General features: G+C 40.4%; 1 protein-coding gene across 3 annotated transcripts in view; it reads left to right on the top strand.

The window, feature by feature from the left end:
• Positions 1 to 17,983, top strand: part of SLC44A5 (solute carrier family 44 member 5) — an 88,546-nt gene that overhangs the window by 56,875 nt on the left and 13,688 nt on the right. For all 3 annotated transcript variants that reach the window (XM_035333067.1, XM_035333065.1, XM_035333066.1), the window contains exons 8-15: positions 1,247 to 1,370; positions 2,592 to 2,675; positions 4,441 to 4,553; positions 5,007 to 5,138; positions 7,531 to 7,630; positions 12,598 to 12,690; positions 13,633 to 13,720; positions 14,936 to 15,198. In XM_035333067.1, the coding sequence (XP_035188958.1) occupies positions 1,247 to 1,370; positions 2,592 to 2,675; positions 4,441 to 4,553; positions 5,007 to 5,138; positions 7,531 to 7,630; positions 12,598 to 12,690; positions 13,633 to 13,720; positions 14,936 to 15,198 (997 nt within the window). The remainder of the gene's footprint in view (positions 1 to 1,246; positions 1,371 to 2,591; positions 2,676 to 4,440; positions 4,554 to 5,006; positions 5,139 to 7,530; positions 7,631 to 12,597; positions 12,691 to 13,632; positions 13,721 to 14,935; positions 15,199 to 17,983) is intronic.

Raw genomic sequence — 17,983 nt, 5'->3', positions numbered from 1 at the left:
CAATTACAATGCAGCTCAATTATTAGTTATGATGCTGGTGCTGCATGGCATACGGATCAGTAATGGAGGAGTGAGGAGCCAAAAGATGTTTTTGTCACTCTGGTCAGCAGGTATTTCTGAGTAGATAACCAGATCTCAGAGTTGATCTCAGCTACAGAAGTGTAATATCAAGAATATCTGCCACTGACCCAGAAACTCATGCAAATAAGAAGTTGCTGTTTATTTTCCCATGCTTTAAAGTAGGCATCATGTAAATCGGGGGCAGGTTATCAAACAGAGAAAATATGGATTCTCTTTAATAAAGATAAGAATTTTTATTAAAACTGATGTGCTCACCCAAAAGGCAGAAAATTAATTTGCAAAGCTATTACCGTCTTTTAGATGACAATAGGGAGCAAAGATTACAGGAGGAAGAGAGAAGTTACTTAATTATATCCTCACAATAATTGGTAGAATAGATAGTCTAAACTGAATATTGAACTCTGGCATCAGTATGTATTAGAAGTAAATAAAGAAAGCACAGAATTCTGATATAAAGTTCAAGTTCAGCTGTGTAGGAGGAGTGACCCGCTCTTCCTTTCAAAATGAAAACCAGGACTTTTTGCAGCAAAGACCAAGGCAACATAAAAAAGTATGTAACCATCTCTCCTTTTTTCTCTTTTACATTCACCACCTAGTTTTTCTTTTCCATTTTCTCCTCTCCAAGGATACTAGTGATAATATCTGATACTGCAGGTCATCTGGCATATGAGGCACTGACACTTGCTGCTATGTCTTGGTTTGGGTGCTAGTACCATTTGTGACCAGTCATGCTGAGTCTGTCCCCGGGGACTGGTTTGATTATTGCTGTGTAAATGACATATTTGAGAAGCAGCAGTATTTGTAAGCTGCCTAGATACCGGCAGAGAGTAAATTCTGTGTTTATTACAAATTCTTAATCTGCTACAGATACTGTTACTGTTATTTAGTAGCACCTAGAATGTCCAGTTGAAAGCTATGCTCCCATCATGCCTGAACTTATACAAACATAGGACAAAAAGCCCCAGAGCATAAAAAACATTATCTTGAAGATGTTTCTTCCAATATTTGTCAAATGCAATGTATCAATAGATCATCAAGTGTGAAACAATTGACTGTGAATCTGAAATGATTTATGTATGTTAGAATTTGTTGCAAAAAACAGGTGATGAAAGTGGAGCTCATAATGAAATGTAATGTGCATCCTTTGTATTGATATTTTGTCTAGTTCTTAAGAGATGCTTCCCAGACTTCTCAACAAAGAATGGTGTGCTAACTGTGGCAAATCAGACTACGTTCAGAGATGGAAGGGGGAAAACAAGAAATGTAACTGATCTCAGGGAAGCTGCAAAGTAGGTTTTACTGTTCTTTACCTCTCATTTGCTGCATTATAAGATTATCAAATAATTTAGGAATTGAAAAAATAATTTGAATCTGTTGTAGCAAATGGCTGAAGGTAACCAGGCAAGATTTACTAGTAAATGGTCTCTATGCCTGGGCACCTGCATAGTTCTAGTAAGGGAATCCATCATTTTGATATAAAGAAATGAGCAGGGAGCTAAAAGTTTTAGTTTGATTGTCTCAAAGTGAATGATTTTCAGTTTTTAAATAATTCTTCTTGGTTTTCCTAGCAAAAATTAGTATTAAAGAAAGCTAAAGAAGGTGTAAAATTAAACCCTCTTAGTCTCAGCTATTCCTTCCAATGATGGTCTTTCTGCTAACATGGACTGTCCCAGTACTGTGGGCATTTCACCTCTTAAGGGTGCTCCTGTTTTTAATAATATGTCTAATAGTCAAAAAGTGATGTACTGGGCTCTGATGCATGATAACACCTCCCTTGCAGATGAAAAGCTAGCACCTCCAATCCTGGGTATTAACCAGGATGAGAAAAAGATACTGAATAGCTGAACTTTTCCAGCTTGTCAGTCCTCATCCTGTCTGAAGAACAGGGGTACCTCTTCATGCCTCTCAATCCAAAACTGCCACACTCTAGCACCTTACCAACCCTGATAACACCCACACCTGTAAAGTTCCCTTCTTTTGGCATGTACAACCACATTGCCTAGTCTTACCAAATCTTTAATTTCCTTTTAGGAAAACGTGAATGTGGCTAAGCACTTTGTGAGATAGGAAAACAATTCCATAAATTCAAACTTAATCTTCACTGTACTCTTTTCTGCTTCTCTGCTATTAGCAGTCCTGGAGTCACAACTGTGTGGCTTTTAGTACACTACAGATTTAATAATACATGATTTTCTTGTGACATAATAAGCAATTATGGTGATAAAGCTGGTGATAATCAACACTCATAGAGCTTTTCTAGTAAAGCTCTATCAGGAACAGTATAGACTTCTTAATGCAGTTTTTTTTGTTTGTTTTTTGATGATTCTTAACTTCAGAAGAATTTTCTTTGGCATGACTCTGATTGATGTTGGTGTAGTTACAGAAATGAAGCAGGAGAATAATAATATGATCTTACTACTTTCAAATTCTTTTACTGGGTCTATTTGTTGTTTAAATAAATTCTGCTTTTTTACTCAAAGTAACCTTTTCTTTGGTTTGTCTCTTCTCAGCGGCATCAATAATGTGTTGGATGCACGATCAGTTGGAATGAAAATTTTTGAAGATTATGCCATTTCTTGGTATTGGATACTAATGTAAGTTTTTAATGGAAATTTGTAATTCTTCCAAACACCCTTTGGAGTGTACAGGAAATGAAAAAATACGGATCATGTATGTGTTTGTTACCAATCCTACTTTTAAACTCAAGGAGCAACTGTAACTTCCTGTCATCACATGATGGTAGTGTTGTTACAATTTCATACATGAGGTAAGGATAGCACAGCATATATACATAGAATGTCAATTGATGTGGAGTAGGTTTTAATATCCAATGAGGAAAAATGGTAGGTGCTATCTTCTGTTGCAGGACCCATCTGTGTGGTAACTCCAAAACTGAAACTCTTAAAGACTTTCAAATCAATTTGAAGTGTCAAGTGTCATCGGTATTTATATAAAACACAACTTCTACTGCCAATTCAATGTATAGTATAGCTAAATCTATTATAAATCTGCTAGTGCCGATTAAGCAGGCAAAGCAATGTCAAGAACAAGATGTATGAAATAACATTAACTTTGTCTTGCAATTAGTACTCACTAATCACCAATCAGTAAAAATGCAGCACTGAAACAGAAGTAGTGGTGAGCTACTTCTACTTCTACTACTTCAAGCTTCAGTTTAAGGCAAACAGTCTGAGGACGGTTGTTAACATGCTCTCAGTTTTCTTGTTACTAAGACTCATGTATATCTAAAGAGATTTAAGCAGGCTACTGTCTATACTTGCACAAGTAGCCTACTGCTTTCAAGAATAGAACCATGTAAGACTAGCTTTCAAAGACTTAAAATATAAGGTGATTTCTTGTCCCTCTGCCCATCTGGCTTAGTTGGCCCAAAACATCTCAGCGTTTTTGACGCTGTATGATCAGGCTGTCCCGCGTCCTGTCTTTGGTAACTGGCTAATAATACTGGGAACATTCAGAAGAGAAGTTATCAAACACAGGCAAGATGTTTTAAATTTTTATGCGTATGTACTCAATACAAAATTCTGATACAACACCTACACAATTCTGAGAAATTAAATGTTCTCTAAATCGTCTAAGCTGAATTTTTGTTGAAGGGGAATTATTATTCACATTGCTTTAGAATGTCTCACCTAAAAGCAAAAAGGCTTTTTGCAGTTGTTTTTTCCTTTCTCATTTGCCTTCTGGGAGTGTAATGAGAATAAATAATTCTCTACTGCAGACTTGAGAAAAAGAAAACAGTCTGTAGATATGTTTCATAGGGGTTCCATTGATGGGTCAGTACAAGTCAGCTCTTACAAGTTTATTTTTATGCATCATAATATCTTCATCATTCCCTGTTCTGATGGGTAAATAGTCACTGTTTTTCTTCCTAAACTTAATTATCTTTGTTTAGGAAAGCTCCTAGAATGTCACTTTATTAAAAGTGTTTCTTTCCAAGTAGGGATTTTAAATGGAAGACATAAAACTGCAACCTCCTCCCACACAGGTAGTTCTCTACTTCAGCCTTCTATACTGTAAACTACACCATGTCCTGAAAAAGGCAGTGAGTTGTTCAGCTGGTGTAAATGACTAAAAAGTCATTTTTGGTGCTAGTCCAATTCAGCTGAGCTGAGAACCTAGTGTATACCAACATGTCTGGCTGTGTCCTGTGAGATCATCATATCTAAGCTACTGGTTTCTAATAGCAGATGATATCCAAGAGGATATCATTAGTTTTAAAAATCATTCTTATGTGACACAAAGTGACCTTCACTTGGAGTAACAGGCATGCAAGAAAGGGAAGATTCTCACACTTGGGGGGGGGGGCCCCCCCCATGTTTCTGTCTCTTATCTCTCCAGTGGGTTGTTCATTGCAATGATTGTGAGTCTGCTCTTCCTTGTGCTGTTGAGGTTCACAGCTGGGGTTCTCTTCTGGATTTTCATCTTTGGCGTGATTGGAATTATAGGTTATGGTATGTGTAATTTTCTAGCTTCTGAAGCTATATTTCCTTATTGCTTAAAAGGAAAATCTGTAATTATATCAATTAAATGGTACAACTAGGATAAGTAATGTCCAGTTTTGGACACAGTTTAGTGAGAAATGCTTAAATGACAGTGAAACTTAGTAAGAATTCAGCTGTGCTGACACTTAGCACCAAATATAGTAACCTGAATTATTTACCTATGGTATGCTTAATGTATATTCATTGGCACTGATATTTCTTTTTGTACATGTGATTTTATAATTCACTAATTTCTCGGTAATGCATTTTTGATTTTTGTTTACCTAACATGTTGAGGACATAACGCTTGGCTTGTAAAAAATATTTTTAAAATTAATTTTAAATATTACATATTTATATATTTAAAAACTTGTCTTTGCGCTCTTCAGAAACACACTTTTTATATTAATTGCTTCTTAAAAGGCATCTGGCATTGTTACTGGGAGTATGATCATCTCAAAGGCATACCTGGATCTGACCTCACTGTTTACGATATCGGATTCCAGACAGACTTCAGAGTGTACCTACAATTGAGGCAAACATGGCTAGCATTTAGTAAGTGCCCTTTAAAACCTGTATCAATTAATGGATATTCAGGAGAATCAATCACTGTCTTTTTGCAGTGTTTGCCTTGTTAAAACTCCTTCAAACATGTCATTCAGACAGGTAAGAATTCTTTTCCTTTGTATTGTGCAAAATATCTGGTTTTAGAAAGGATAGTAGTGTATTTGGAAAAGGAAATAATGCAATCACACTGATGGCAGTGAATAATGATTCTGGGAGAGACACAGAAATTAGATATAATAACTATGCACATCTTTGTGGAAATCTTTATGATCAGATCACTGCTTTTTTTTGGGGAGGCTGCACTAAGACTGTGGAACGACCCTTCACAAATCTCATCATCTTTATTTTCAAGAGTGCTTCATTGCCTTCTCTTACAGGGTCATGCACATCTGTTTGTAAAATAAAATTCTACTGGAAGAAGAAAGCATGCACATTCCTCCCCAGGAAAGGAGGGGCAGAAGAGAGAACAAATAAGTGGCAAATATTAATTGCACTGCAGTTACTACTCTATTAGAAGGCATGTGGACGCTGTAACTGGGATGGTGAATGGGACATAGCCTAGAAAAAAACTGTTAGCTGAATTAATAGAACAGTATATTGCTTAAATCTCCCTTCTTTGCTTTGTGTTTTTGTTGGATCATTGAGCTTGCAAGGCATCTTCCTATGTACTGTTGAGGCAAATCTTTTTAACATTCTATCTCTAGAGAGCCTTTCGACTGTATTATGTTTTCCCTTGTAACTCCCCAGTCCTTTCTGCTGCCTGATTCTTAGCAGCCAATGTGTAGTTTATCTAGAGGTCAGTGTCACTTTCAGACAAGTAGACTGCGGTACTCAGGAACTGTCCAAATGATTTGTCCAAAATCACCCAACAAACCAGTTAAAAATCCTTGATGAAAATACAGGTCCTCTCAGTCCTAGTCTAGAACTCATCATGTACTAACAATGCTTTCATTTTTTCACAAGGGGAAAAGTCACACTAACTTAACTGAACTGAAATGAGACCAACTTTAAAGAAAACTGATTATGTTTTCCTTCATGAGGAACTCCATCATAATAGGTGCTAAAGTGTATGTAACAAAAACTTTGTTCAGAACAAAATCTGTGGCTCTGAGCATCACAGTGGTTACTTGCCACTTGCAGTTCTGATGGCCAGGGGTGCTGATACTATTTGTATTCATGTTTTAAGAGTATCTGTATATATGTCTGTCTGGATTCTGAGGCTATGTCTTAGCTGTGACAGCTAAAGCCAATCTCCAGATCCTTTCACAAACTTCCAGGCAAGCCAAGTGCTAGGAACAGTTATCCCTTCTGTCTTCCTCTCCCTCTACAGAAATTCCTGGTTTCATCTGGAGGAGTCAAGTCCCGCTGTGTGCAACCATCCACAACTGCTGGACAGGTTTATCATAGGATTATAGAATATCAGAGTTGGAAGGGACCCACAAGGATCATTGAGTCCAAATTCTGGGATCATTTAGATGTTGTCTAACTATCTGAAGCACCCAGAGTTAATGGATATGTCTCAGAGTCTAAAGAGATGTGCTTCAGGATCCTGTCTTATCCAGATGAAGTGCAGAGATTATTTATTTATTTATTCTACTTTCTAGTGCAGGAGTAGGTTTTGAACTGACAGAAATCAGACTGATCAGACTCCTTGAACCAAATCTGGGTTATAATTCAAACATGGCTAAGAAATGTTCTGTGGTATACACTCTCAGCTCTCTGACCTCAGAAGTTTGATTCCAGCAGCACAACAGGAAGGTGCAAATAATTTGTCCAAAACTGTCCTATCCTCCTTCTCCTTCCTTCTTTATTCCATGTGAAGTGAAATGAGCTCATGCCAGGTTAATACTCAAACGAAACTATTGATTATGTGCATTTAAATGTTAGAACAATATTCATGAGAGAAACACACTCTTCATGAAAGATTTAACTCATCGTCTCCTTTTTATTTTATTTACTGTATTTAGATACTACAAATTAGCAGCAGTTAAGTATTACATGGAAAATGCTTGTTTATGAAAAATATGGTTTGTTATGGGTAAACTGTATTTAAGGGCAAATGGTACGGTCATATTTCAGTGGATGATTATCTTTGCCTGAGAATGCTATCTTCCATTTTTCGTCTAAAATTAAAAATGCTGATGTCACGGTCTTATACATTCTAATTCCCTGCATGTAGAATTGCCCTACACTGACACTTAAACTGTGAAATAGAATTGAAGATTTGCAGCTGCAGTGAATGAAAGGGAGAACTGCTCTAGAAGAGCATCTAGTGGAGTTCATGAGCAATAGTGTAAAATGCAAGGCAGGAAAAAAGCAATTTACAGGGGCAGTATATTGGTTTGATTCTTGATAAATTATTATTTTTTTTTATTTACAGTGATAATACTTTGTGTTGTTGAGGTCATAATAATACTGATGCTGATCTTCCTAAGGAATAGGATTCGGATTGCTATTGCACTGTTGAAGGAAGGTAGTAGGTATGTTTGTCTGATCTTAAAATACTTCTAACTTTATTAAATGATCTCTAGGGTATATTCTTCTTGAGTTTCATCTTGCACTACAAAGAGCAGAAAGTTGAGAGTAAAAGCACAACACTGGATATGCTGAGAACATTAGGTAGTATATGGAATGCTGGTTCTCTATTAAAGAGGTTGTGCTTATAAGAGCTTTCTGTTTTGCAGTAAGACATTTCTTAGCTCTCAGTATCCTGACTTAAGAGTACATATACAGCTAGTGGTACCATGTGTCCTGAGTGCAAACAGGTGTATCAGCTGAAATGTTAAATGCAGTACATTATAATAGGAGGAGCCTGGGGACCTATTGCTGCCAACTTTGCTCTGTAACTGGACTGTCTCCAAAATAACATACAGGTGGTGGAGTTTTGGTGTTTTTTTTTTTTTTTTTTTTTTTTTCAGTGATTTTTGTTTAGAAAAGCCTGCCTTCTTCTGTCTCCAATCCATAGAACCACAGAATATCCTGAGTTAGAAGGGACCCGCAAGGATCATTGAGTCCAACTCCTGGCTTCACACAGTGTGGACATGCATAAATCTGCAGAGAGAAAAGGAGACTTCCATTACCAGACATTGCAAAACGGCTCAGTCCAAGATACTTCTTTTCAGCTCTGACCAAATAGGAAATCAGAGCATGTTTTTTTAACAAAAGGCCTAGGAGACCTCTTCGTTTTGTTTTTCCTGAAATCTGTATAGACTTTGCAGTAGTTCCTATGTTATACAGTGCCAATCATAGAATTGAGTTGGGAGGGACCCTCAAGGATCATCAAGTCCAATTCCTGGGTCCCCAAAGGACCTCCCTAAATAAATAAATACATACATACATAAATACATAAATAAATCAGATCAGATCATGTGTCTGAGAGCATTGTCCAAACACTTATTGAACTCCATCAGGCTTGTCACCGTGACCACTTCCCTGGGAATATGCTTAGTTATTTTTAAAACTGGGTTTGTAACAAAGGGCAAAAGGACTTGAAAGATCAGGCCCTTGAATTTCATTTCAAATAGGCAAAGGTCTGTTTGGCAACTACTGAAAGCATTTTCCTTGGCAGTAGAGCTCTGTCGTTAGAGCACATTGACTTAACTCCGAGTTTATCTATGTGCACTTGCTTACAGTTTTCTGCCATCTCCATTGGCACTGTGGTCTTCAGGAATCAGGATCTGGGATTTTTGTGATGGGATTAACAAATACTGAATTTCTGTATGCAGTCAGATATCAATTTCTTATGCTACTACGCAATTAGGGCATAGCAGTTAAACTATACTTTAATTCCTGTTCATTAAAACACAGGAACACTTTCAATACCCTGCAACGTTTTTTGTTTGTAGTCTTGACAGATAGGAGGATTTTAGAAATTCTATAAACTTCCTGCTGAGAAGTTGTAACATTCTATAGTTTTTCAGCAGCATGGAAAGGTCACTTGAAGGTGATATTTTTATACTCATGAATACAGATGAGGTGAAACAGGCCTTACAGAGAGATCTTGACTAATTAGAGGGCTGGACAATCACCATCAGTACAAAGTTTAACAAGAGCAAGTGCTGGATTCTGCACCTCAGATGGGGCAACCCTGGCTATATGTACAGACTAGGGGACGAGAGTTTGGATAACAGCCCCATGGAAAGGGATGTGGGGGTTCTGGTTGATGTCAAGCTGAATATGAGTCAGCAGTGCACACTGGCAGCCAAAAGTCAAGTGTATCCTGGGCTGCATTATGCACAGTCGAGCTAGCTGGTTAAGGGGAGTGCTTGTCCTGCTTTACTCAGCACTGGTGCAGCCTTCACCTTGAATACTGTGTATAGTTTTGTGCACCGCAATTTAAGAAGGACCTAAGACATTATGAGAGAACATCCAAAGGAGGGCTACGAAGATGGTGAAGGGTCTAGAGGGCAAGATGTGAGGAGCAGGTGGGGCCCCTGGTTTGTTCAGCCCTGAGCAGAGCAGGCTGAGGGAAGGCCTCATGGTGGCCTGCAGCTCCCTCACGGGGAGCGGAGGGGCAGGCGCTGAGCTCTGCTCTCTGGGGACAGTGACAGGACCTGAGGGAACAGCATGGAGCTGGGGCAGGGGAGGTTGGTTCAGGCTGGGTGTTAGGAAAAGGTTCTTCACTGAGAGGGCGGCTGGGCACCGGAACAGGCTCCCCAGGGACCCCTTGGTCATGGCACCGAGCCTGGTGGAGTTCAAGAAGTGTTTGGACAATGCTCTCAGACAGAGGGTCTGATTTTGGGGTGTTCCTGTATGGAGCCAGGAGTTGGACTTGATGATCCTTGTGGGTCCCTTATAACTCAGGATATTCTGTGATTCCAAAAAACACTAATTACTGTAAGCCTAAGAGACCATGCTCTGTATTCAGGAGGATGAAAAATAAGTTGCTAATGACTGGAAATCAAATTATGTTTTTCAATACCCTTTAACTATTCTTTTAAAAATATTGCAATTATAATACAAATAATTGACTTGAAATCCAAAGTTAGAGACAATTAACCGTCAGTTTGTTGGAGTAACAGTCTGTGGTTTTAGTAGTAACAAACAGGCCTATTAAATGCTGAACGCTGCTAATATGTTGTGATTATTTCTCAGGAAGCATAAAGCTATGTCCTCCTTTGTGACTCTTAATGTACTTTTACATCCATAGACTAGGATGGAATTTGACATGGATCTTAACATCTTGATTGCATGTGACAGTTCCCTTGTATTCCCCACACTCACTCACCCCCTGCTACAGAAAGTAAATTTACTAGTTTAGCAGCTGAAGCTGAATAAGTTTCTCTCCTTTTATATTTCGGAAACTGCCTCTTATAAAACAAATGGCATCAGAAGTACCACAAGTTATAAGAGAAAAACTGTGAGCAGTAGTAAGAGATGAAAAAGCTTGTGATAACCTTATTGGGTCACTGGAAAGAAAACTTAGACAAGTGGGAAGAGGTACATGAGCGTAAAGGGAACCAACCTGTAAGCTTCAGTGAACAAAAAACATGCTCTCCACCATCACGTCCAGTGAGATACCAAGCTAAAGTATTAGCCTGTGAGACACCATGGTACCCAGAGGAACAGTCCCTGGTGGAGTACCAATTAGTATGCTTAAGTTCCTGAGTTACATTCTAGCCACAAAAAGTACTAATAGACTGTTGCCCTCTGGAACATCAGACTTGGTGTACAAAGGGGTTCTCTAAGCTGTCAACAGTGCAAGGCTTATTACTCTTTCTGCTTTCCAACAGCCAGATACCAACACCACTCATTTATGGCACATAGAAGAACGGTGTTTTTACCATGCTGAGCAGCTGAACTCCAACACATCCACTTCCTTACTCCCCCTCCTCAAAGAAAAAAGGGGAGAAAATGTGATGGGAAGGGCTTAAGGGTTGAGATGAGGACAGGGAGATCATTCACCAGTTATTGTCACAGGAAAAACAGACTCAGCATAGGGAGATTAATATAATTTTTTGCCTATCACTACTGGACTAGAGCAGTAAGAAACTAAAAGCAAACTAAAAACGCTTTCCCCTCCATCCACCCTCTTCTACCTCTTCCCCCTGAGCAACACAGGGGAACAGGGACTGCAGTCAGTCCCTAATGCTTCATCTCTGCCACTCCTTCACAGTCACTCTCTGCCCCAGCTCCAGCGTAGGGTCCCTCCCATGAGATGCCATCCTTGCCAAACTGATCCTGCATGGGCTTTTCACAGACAGGAGCTCTTCAAGAACTGCTTCAGTATGGGTCTGTACCACAGGGTTCATCCATCAGGAACAAACTGTTTCAACAGGGGTGGCAGCTCCTGCCAGATCATGGGCTCGTGTGGGCTCCTCTGCACAGGATGCAGCTCCAGCCCAGAGCTTGCTCCTACGGGGGCTCTCCATGGGCTGTAGCCTTCTTGAGGCCACATCCACCTGCTCCACCATGGGCTCCTCCACAGAGTGCTGCGTGGAGATCTGTTCCACCGTGGGACCCATAGGCTGCAGGGGGACAGCCTGCTCCACCAAGGGCTCCTCCACAGAGTGCTGCGTGGAGATCTGTTCCACCGTGGGACCCATAGGCTGCAGGGGGACAGCCTGCTCCACCAAGGGCCACTTGACAGGCCACGGGAACCTCTGCTCAGGTGTCTGGAGCACTTACTTCCTCTCCTTCTTCACTGACCTTGGTGTCTGCAGGGCTGTTGCTCACTCCTTGCTTTCCCAGCTGCTGTTGCTCAGCAGTTTTTTCCTTTCTTAAATATGCTCTCACAGAGGTGCAATCAATGTTGCTTATTGGCTCAACTCTGGCCAGCAGCAGGTCCCTTTTTTGGAGCATGACATGGGGCAGCTTCTGGACTCTTCTCACAGAGGCCATGCCTGCAGCCCTCCTGCTACCAAGCCCTTGCCACGTAAACTCAGTATGAGGAAAGTCACAGTCACAGGAAGGTGTTGGAATGTCCAAGAATTCTGAAGAGATGTTCAGTGCCTCTACCCAAACTAGTTAATATTTAAGACAGGAAGGGAACAATGGAAACAATGTCCCAAAATACAAAGCAGTAAGGTGTAATTTCAGGCTATATAGGGGCTGAAGGGAGAGCATAGGATCTGATCAGAGTGGGACATGGAAATAAAGGATAATGTCTGCAGCAGTCAGCAAGGAGATGTGGTTGAAATGGGTTTATGACCTGGAAAGAGCAGGATCTGTGAAGCAGTAGTGGAGGTGGAGAAATTAGAAGACAGGCTCGAGCATGGCAAATAAGTGAAGTCAACTGTACTGCTGCCAATAAAGTAGAGTGGTAGAAATATCAAAGTGAAGATACATGAAGGTAGTACCTGCAGTGTTTTGAGATCCCAGCACTAGATTATGCTACCATTATCAACAAGTAGCTCAAAGTAAAAAGGATGATGTTAGAAGCTGATAAAAAGCTTTTTTTTTTCTTATCTTGTTATAGCTTACGTGACATGTTTTCTTTCTTTCATAGGGCTATTGGCTATATAATGTCTACATTGTTCTACCCAGTTGTCACCTTCATACTCATTGCAATTTGCATTTCCTACTGGGCTGTGACAGCTGTGTATCCTTCTGTCTGTGTACATCTCTGGAGAACAGTCTTCTGCTCTGTAAGAAAAAATCATGCTCTGTGATATCACCTTAACCAAACCCATGTCAGTAGGGCTATTTGGTCACTTAGCACTTGCTCCAGTGATGCAGGATTGTTCCTCACTGCACAATTGGGATTGATGTACAAATTAGACAATAGACTTAATTTCATTAAAAAGAACTGGACTAAAATTCTTGCCAAGGCATAGAGGATCATGCAAGGCCTTAGTATACTACATAGGGTGGACTTTAGCAGGTGAAAAAAAGCCCTCAGCAAAGAGGGAATATATCCATTAATGTGCTCCATGCTCTATAGGCCCAATGTTAATGGTCTCTTAACTGTGGAGGCTGCTAGTGTTTTTTGTTCAGAAAAGGATAGGAAGGGAATGAAAATATATCGTGCACTTAGTCCTCTCTAAACTGCAGAACAGCAATAACACTTTGTTCCTGGTACAGAAGGGGTTTGGCAAGATATCAGAGAGGGGAAAATTGCTTTTTTAAAACATTTTTTTCTTTTTTCACATGCTAAGAATGCCAGATTTTGCCGTTCAGGACAATGTTAATTTATTCTTCTGCTCTGTGTCTACTTCCACCAAAGTATGAACCATCAAAGAACCACTGCATAATCTGCCTTACCATAAGCAGGTGTGCAAGAGAGACTGACACAACCTTCAAGGCTATTCCCCTTGCCCATTCTGGCCAGGAATTATAGTTCAGGGGTGGAGTTTGTCTTAGTTCTCTGAGTAATGAGAATATTATGTCATACCTGTGAGCCCTTCATGTACATATCTGCATAGCAAAAGCAATTTTTCTGTTATTTGCACATATTCTTTAGAGCTAGTGGTTCCCCACTTCAGAGTCTTAAGTTGCTCAAAGCCGACAGTTGTGTGATTCCTCCTTAAAACATGTAATCAAGTTTTTTAGCTACATCAGGAGAACCTGTGTATAAAGTAATGGCTAATCAAACACTGTGCAAGTATGCAAACCTGACTTGTGACCCAGAGGTAAGTGTAACTAATATTTACTTGTATTTATTTATTCTTTATTTATTATTTATAATAAATGTTATACTAATTGCATTTCTTAACTGCTATTAGATGCAATGCTAGTAGAAAACATGCTTATTTTAAATAATGTTTTCTCATGTTAAATCTGCAAATAGTTCTTCAGGTAACACTTATTTGTTCAAAGCAATTTACAGATATAAACTATTTTTTCTTCTAAACTGTCCTGTGAGATGGGTAGGTATTAATAGTTTACAGGGTGAGGGAGGGAGATACAGAAATACAGATTTTTTTGATAGGTGTTCTCAAATTTGCGAGGCTTCTATTTCATTGTCCTTGGTTTATTTTAATTCAAATGTGGTAATTTACCAAGATGCAGATTTCACCTCTAGTTTTCAAACGAATAGTATATATATATTTTTTAAGCTGAGCAGGTTTTCCTTAATGAAACTGAAGCATATTAGGGCCACAAAGATGATCAGAGGGCTAGAGCACCTCTCCTGTGTAGAAAGACTGAGAGAGCTGGGTATGTTCAGCATGGAGAAGTGAAGGGTCCAGGCACACCTCATTGTGACCTCTCAGTACTTAAAGGGGTCTTATGAAGAGGGTGGAGAAGGACTCTACTTGGGTAGATAATGATAGGACAATTATAGGTCTTAAACTAAAAGAGGATAGATATAGATTAGACATTTGGAGGAAATTCTTCACTGTAAGGGTAGTGAGGCACTGGCACAAGTTGCCAAGAGAAGTTGTGGATGCCCCATCCTTGGAGGTGTTCAAGGCCAGGTTGGATGAGGCCTTGGCCAACTTGATATAGTGGGTGGCTTCCCTGCCTATGGCAGGGGAGGTTGAAGTTAGATTATCTTTAAGATCCTTTCCAATCCAAGCCATTCTATGATTCTATGCTGCTATGATTCTATGATTCTATATTTGTCTCAAAAGTAGATTTCTGAAATTCATATTCCATTTTTGTTGGTTTCAGACGTGTGGTGAACAGGTTTGTTTGCCAACTCCAAGTTAACCACCTGAATAAGACATTAATATAACCTTCTAAATATGTAAAGAGGTTGCATAGTGTTGGAGTGCAGTGTTGAATAAGCTAATGAAACATCAAACAGAATTATGTGATTTTTATTAAGTCACTAAACTTCAGAGTCTTTCTACATGGAATTCATTGCTTATCATTCTGTTTTTTATTTTTTTTTTTCCATACAGACTTTTAACACAACCAATGTTACCAAATTATGCCCAGGTGCTCAGTGTACTTTTGCATTTTATGGAGGAGAAAGTCTGTACCATAAGTACATCTTCTTCTTTCAGTTAGCCAATGCCTTTGTTTTTCTCTGGCTGGTAAACTTTGCAATTGCACTGGGTCAGTGTACCCTTGCTGGTGCCTTTGCCTCTTATTACTGGGCCTCTCGAAAACCAGCTGATATTCCAGTGTGGCCACTCTTCTCTTCCTTTGGACGGGCAATACGGTAAGACCGTGAAGCTGGATGTAATCCTTGTTATGTGTTCAACAAATGCTGTTTTTATAATTTGGGGAAAAAAAAAAGCCAAATGGAGAATATCAAATGAAAGTGCTTAGTCAGGAAAACGTAGTTTTTAGGGGAACGCCAAATCCAGTAGCCCAGTAGAGGCAAGGCAGATGCAGCTTTATGTCCCCCAGTTCAAGCAGTTACAAAGCAGAGCAGTTATTCCCAGTAGGTGCACACACCCAAACACATGTATACAACAAATATATACACACTTGACCATGCCGATCAACAGACACACACACAGAGCACTTGCAGAAACCGCAGTAGCCCCAGTAGCTTCATCCTGTTCTCTTCTGATCAGGATTCCTGACTGTTGAGGACAATGGTCTGTTAGTCTATGTAATTCCCACTAATGGACTTTTATCCAATTGTATATATATAATATAAGGTGCATATACCACCAGTAGCCTGGCTCAGACACTTGATCTATCCAGTAGCTGGCCCCTGGATCCCCTAATTCCCCAGTTGCTGGCAGCTGGATCTATGTGACCCTGAGGCCCACAGCCCCACTCTAGTTGCTGTTACAGACTCCATCCCTCACGGACAGACACACAGATACACAGACACAGACACACACACACCTCTCTCAATAACCCCCAGACATTATGGTCTCTCGGGAGGTTGTCTGGGACTCTTGGTTCCTCCTGTAGTCAGCCTCTCCAGGTGACTTTCTCTTAGTGACAGAAACACAAACAGGTCTCGGTTAACATGCACACCCGATGGTCTTTCCAGCAGTTGACCAGGACCCTCAGGTACCTCTGGCAGCCAACTCCTCCTGTGGTCTCACCTTTACAGAGACGCAAACATACTTGGCTCCCAACCTAATTAAGCTACTCACTAGCTAATCAACCTTAATATCCACTAGCAATCACACTCACATAATATTACTTGCTTCAGTTGCTGGCATCACAGCTCCACTGGCCCTCTGATGTGTGGTCTGTGTCAAGCTGCTTGCACTTAAAAATCTATTCCCACACACATCCACACAGAAAAGAGTCCCTCAGCCAGGAAAACAGAAATGCGATTTAATAAAGTAGGTCACACTGTGCTGGTCAGGTGCAGTGCATGGCCAGAGAAGGTGTACTAACGTGCAGCTGTTTACATGCAACTTTTTATCCCCTTATTCCTCAATTTTTCCCACATTTATTCCTCCCCAGACTACATTGACTCCCCTCTTAACCTGCCTTTGATTCCTCCCCTAAATATCCCATAGTAAGTCTTGTGCTATCTCAAAATGCTCTAATTCTCTTCCCCTGTATCCCATAATGTGTCCAATACCCCTAGTCATTAACACTGCCCAGTCTGAAAAGTGCTCAAGGAATTAAATTCCATTGATTGATCTTGATGGGTTTCACACCTAGGCCATGGGGCTGATGGCTCTTCTGGGACAGGCTGTCCTTTCCTCCAAGTGCATTGTTTGGGTCCCCCCAATCTGACATTATGCCCCTGTGCTTGTGGAGATGAGCCTTTTGTGGGACAGTCCATCTCCTGCGATGGGCATTGGAAGAGCAAGGCAGTGCATTATTCAGGATGCACACTCCACCATTTTTGCTGTGCTCTCCCCTCTCTGTGCCCTAACTTAGTGGTCATTAGAGGCCAGCAGGACCAGGGAGGATCATTCCCCTGTACTCTTCTCTGGTGAGGCTGCATCTCAAGTACTGTGTTCAATCTGGGGCCCCTCACTACAAGAAGGACATCGAGGCCCTGGAATGTGTCCAGAGAAGGCCTATGAAGCTGGTAAAGGGCCTGGGACACAAGTCCTATGAGGAGTGCCTGAGGGAACTGGAGTTGTTTAGTTTGGAGAAGAGGACGCTCAGGGGTGACATTATTGCTCTCTACAGTTCCCTGAAAAGAAGTGGGGAGCTGGGGATCAGCCTCTTCTTGCAGGTAACTAGTGATAGGACTAGAGGGAATGGCCTCAAGTTGTGCCAGGGGAGGTTTAGGTTGGAAATTAGGAGACATTTATTCTCAGAAAGAGCAGTCAGGCAAGAGTAATTGGAATGCATTGCCCAGGGAGGTGGTGGAGTCACTGTCCCTGGGTGGTGTTCAAGGAAAGGTTGAACGTGGTGCTTAGGGAAATGGTGTAGTGGGTGACATTGGTAGTAGGGTGATGGTTGGACCAGATGATCTTGAAGGTCTTTTCCAACCTTAATGATTCTATGATTCTATGATTATTAAAAGTTTGGTGCTTCCTGTCAACTTAAAGAAGGATACCCTGATACATTAAGTGCCCAGTTTGCTAATAGCAATTAAGGAATAAACACTTTCAAAACATAGATATAAGATTGACGTAGTCGTAATAATCTTTTGATAAAGCCTCTCTTGACTTTATGAGATAATTGATTCACAATCTACCTTATAATTAGACTCCTATAATTATCTCCCATGGATACTCTGTCCAGACTAGGACTGACTTTATTCTAGAATAATTTATTTTCCAAAACTGCCCAAAGGGATTGAGTAAAAGTGAATGAATTGTAGTGATCTAAGTTGTGCCACACGCTCTAAGCAACCTGAGGTAAGAGAGTCATTGCTACTTTGGCAGGGGGGTTGGACCCGATGATCTCTGGAGGTCCCTTCCAACCCCTACAATTCTGTGAATCTGTGATTACGGCTTGGCACAGGCTTTGTAATTATCTTTTTAGCTGATAGCTTGTGCTGGTAGGGAATGTTTAGCTATGTCATTGTGATTAAGACACAAAGTATAATTAGAGCCAACTGCTGT

Source organism: Oxyura jamaicensis, chromosome 8 (genome assembly GCF_011077185.1).
Source record: "Oxyura jamaicensis isolate SHBP4307 breed ruddy duck chromosome 8, BPBGC_Ojam_1.0, whole genome shotgun sequence".
Lineage (NCBI taxonomy): Eukaryota > Metazoa > Chordata > Aves > Anseriformes > Anatidae > Oxyura > Oxyura jamaicensis.
The sequence above is the reverse complement of the archived record's forward strand: the minus strand, read 5'-3'. Positions and strand labels throughout refer to the sequence as shown.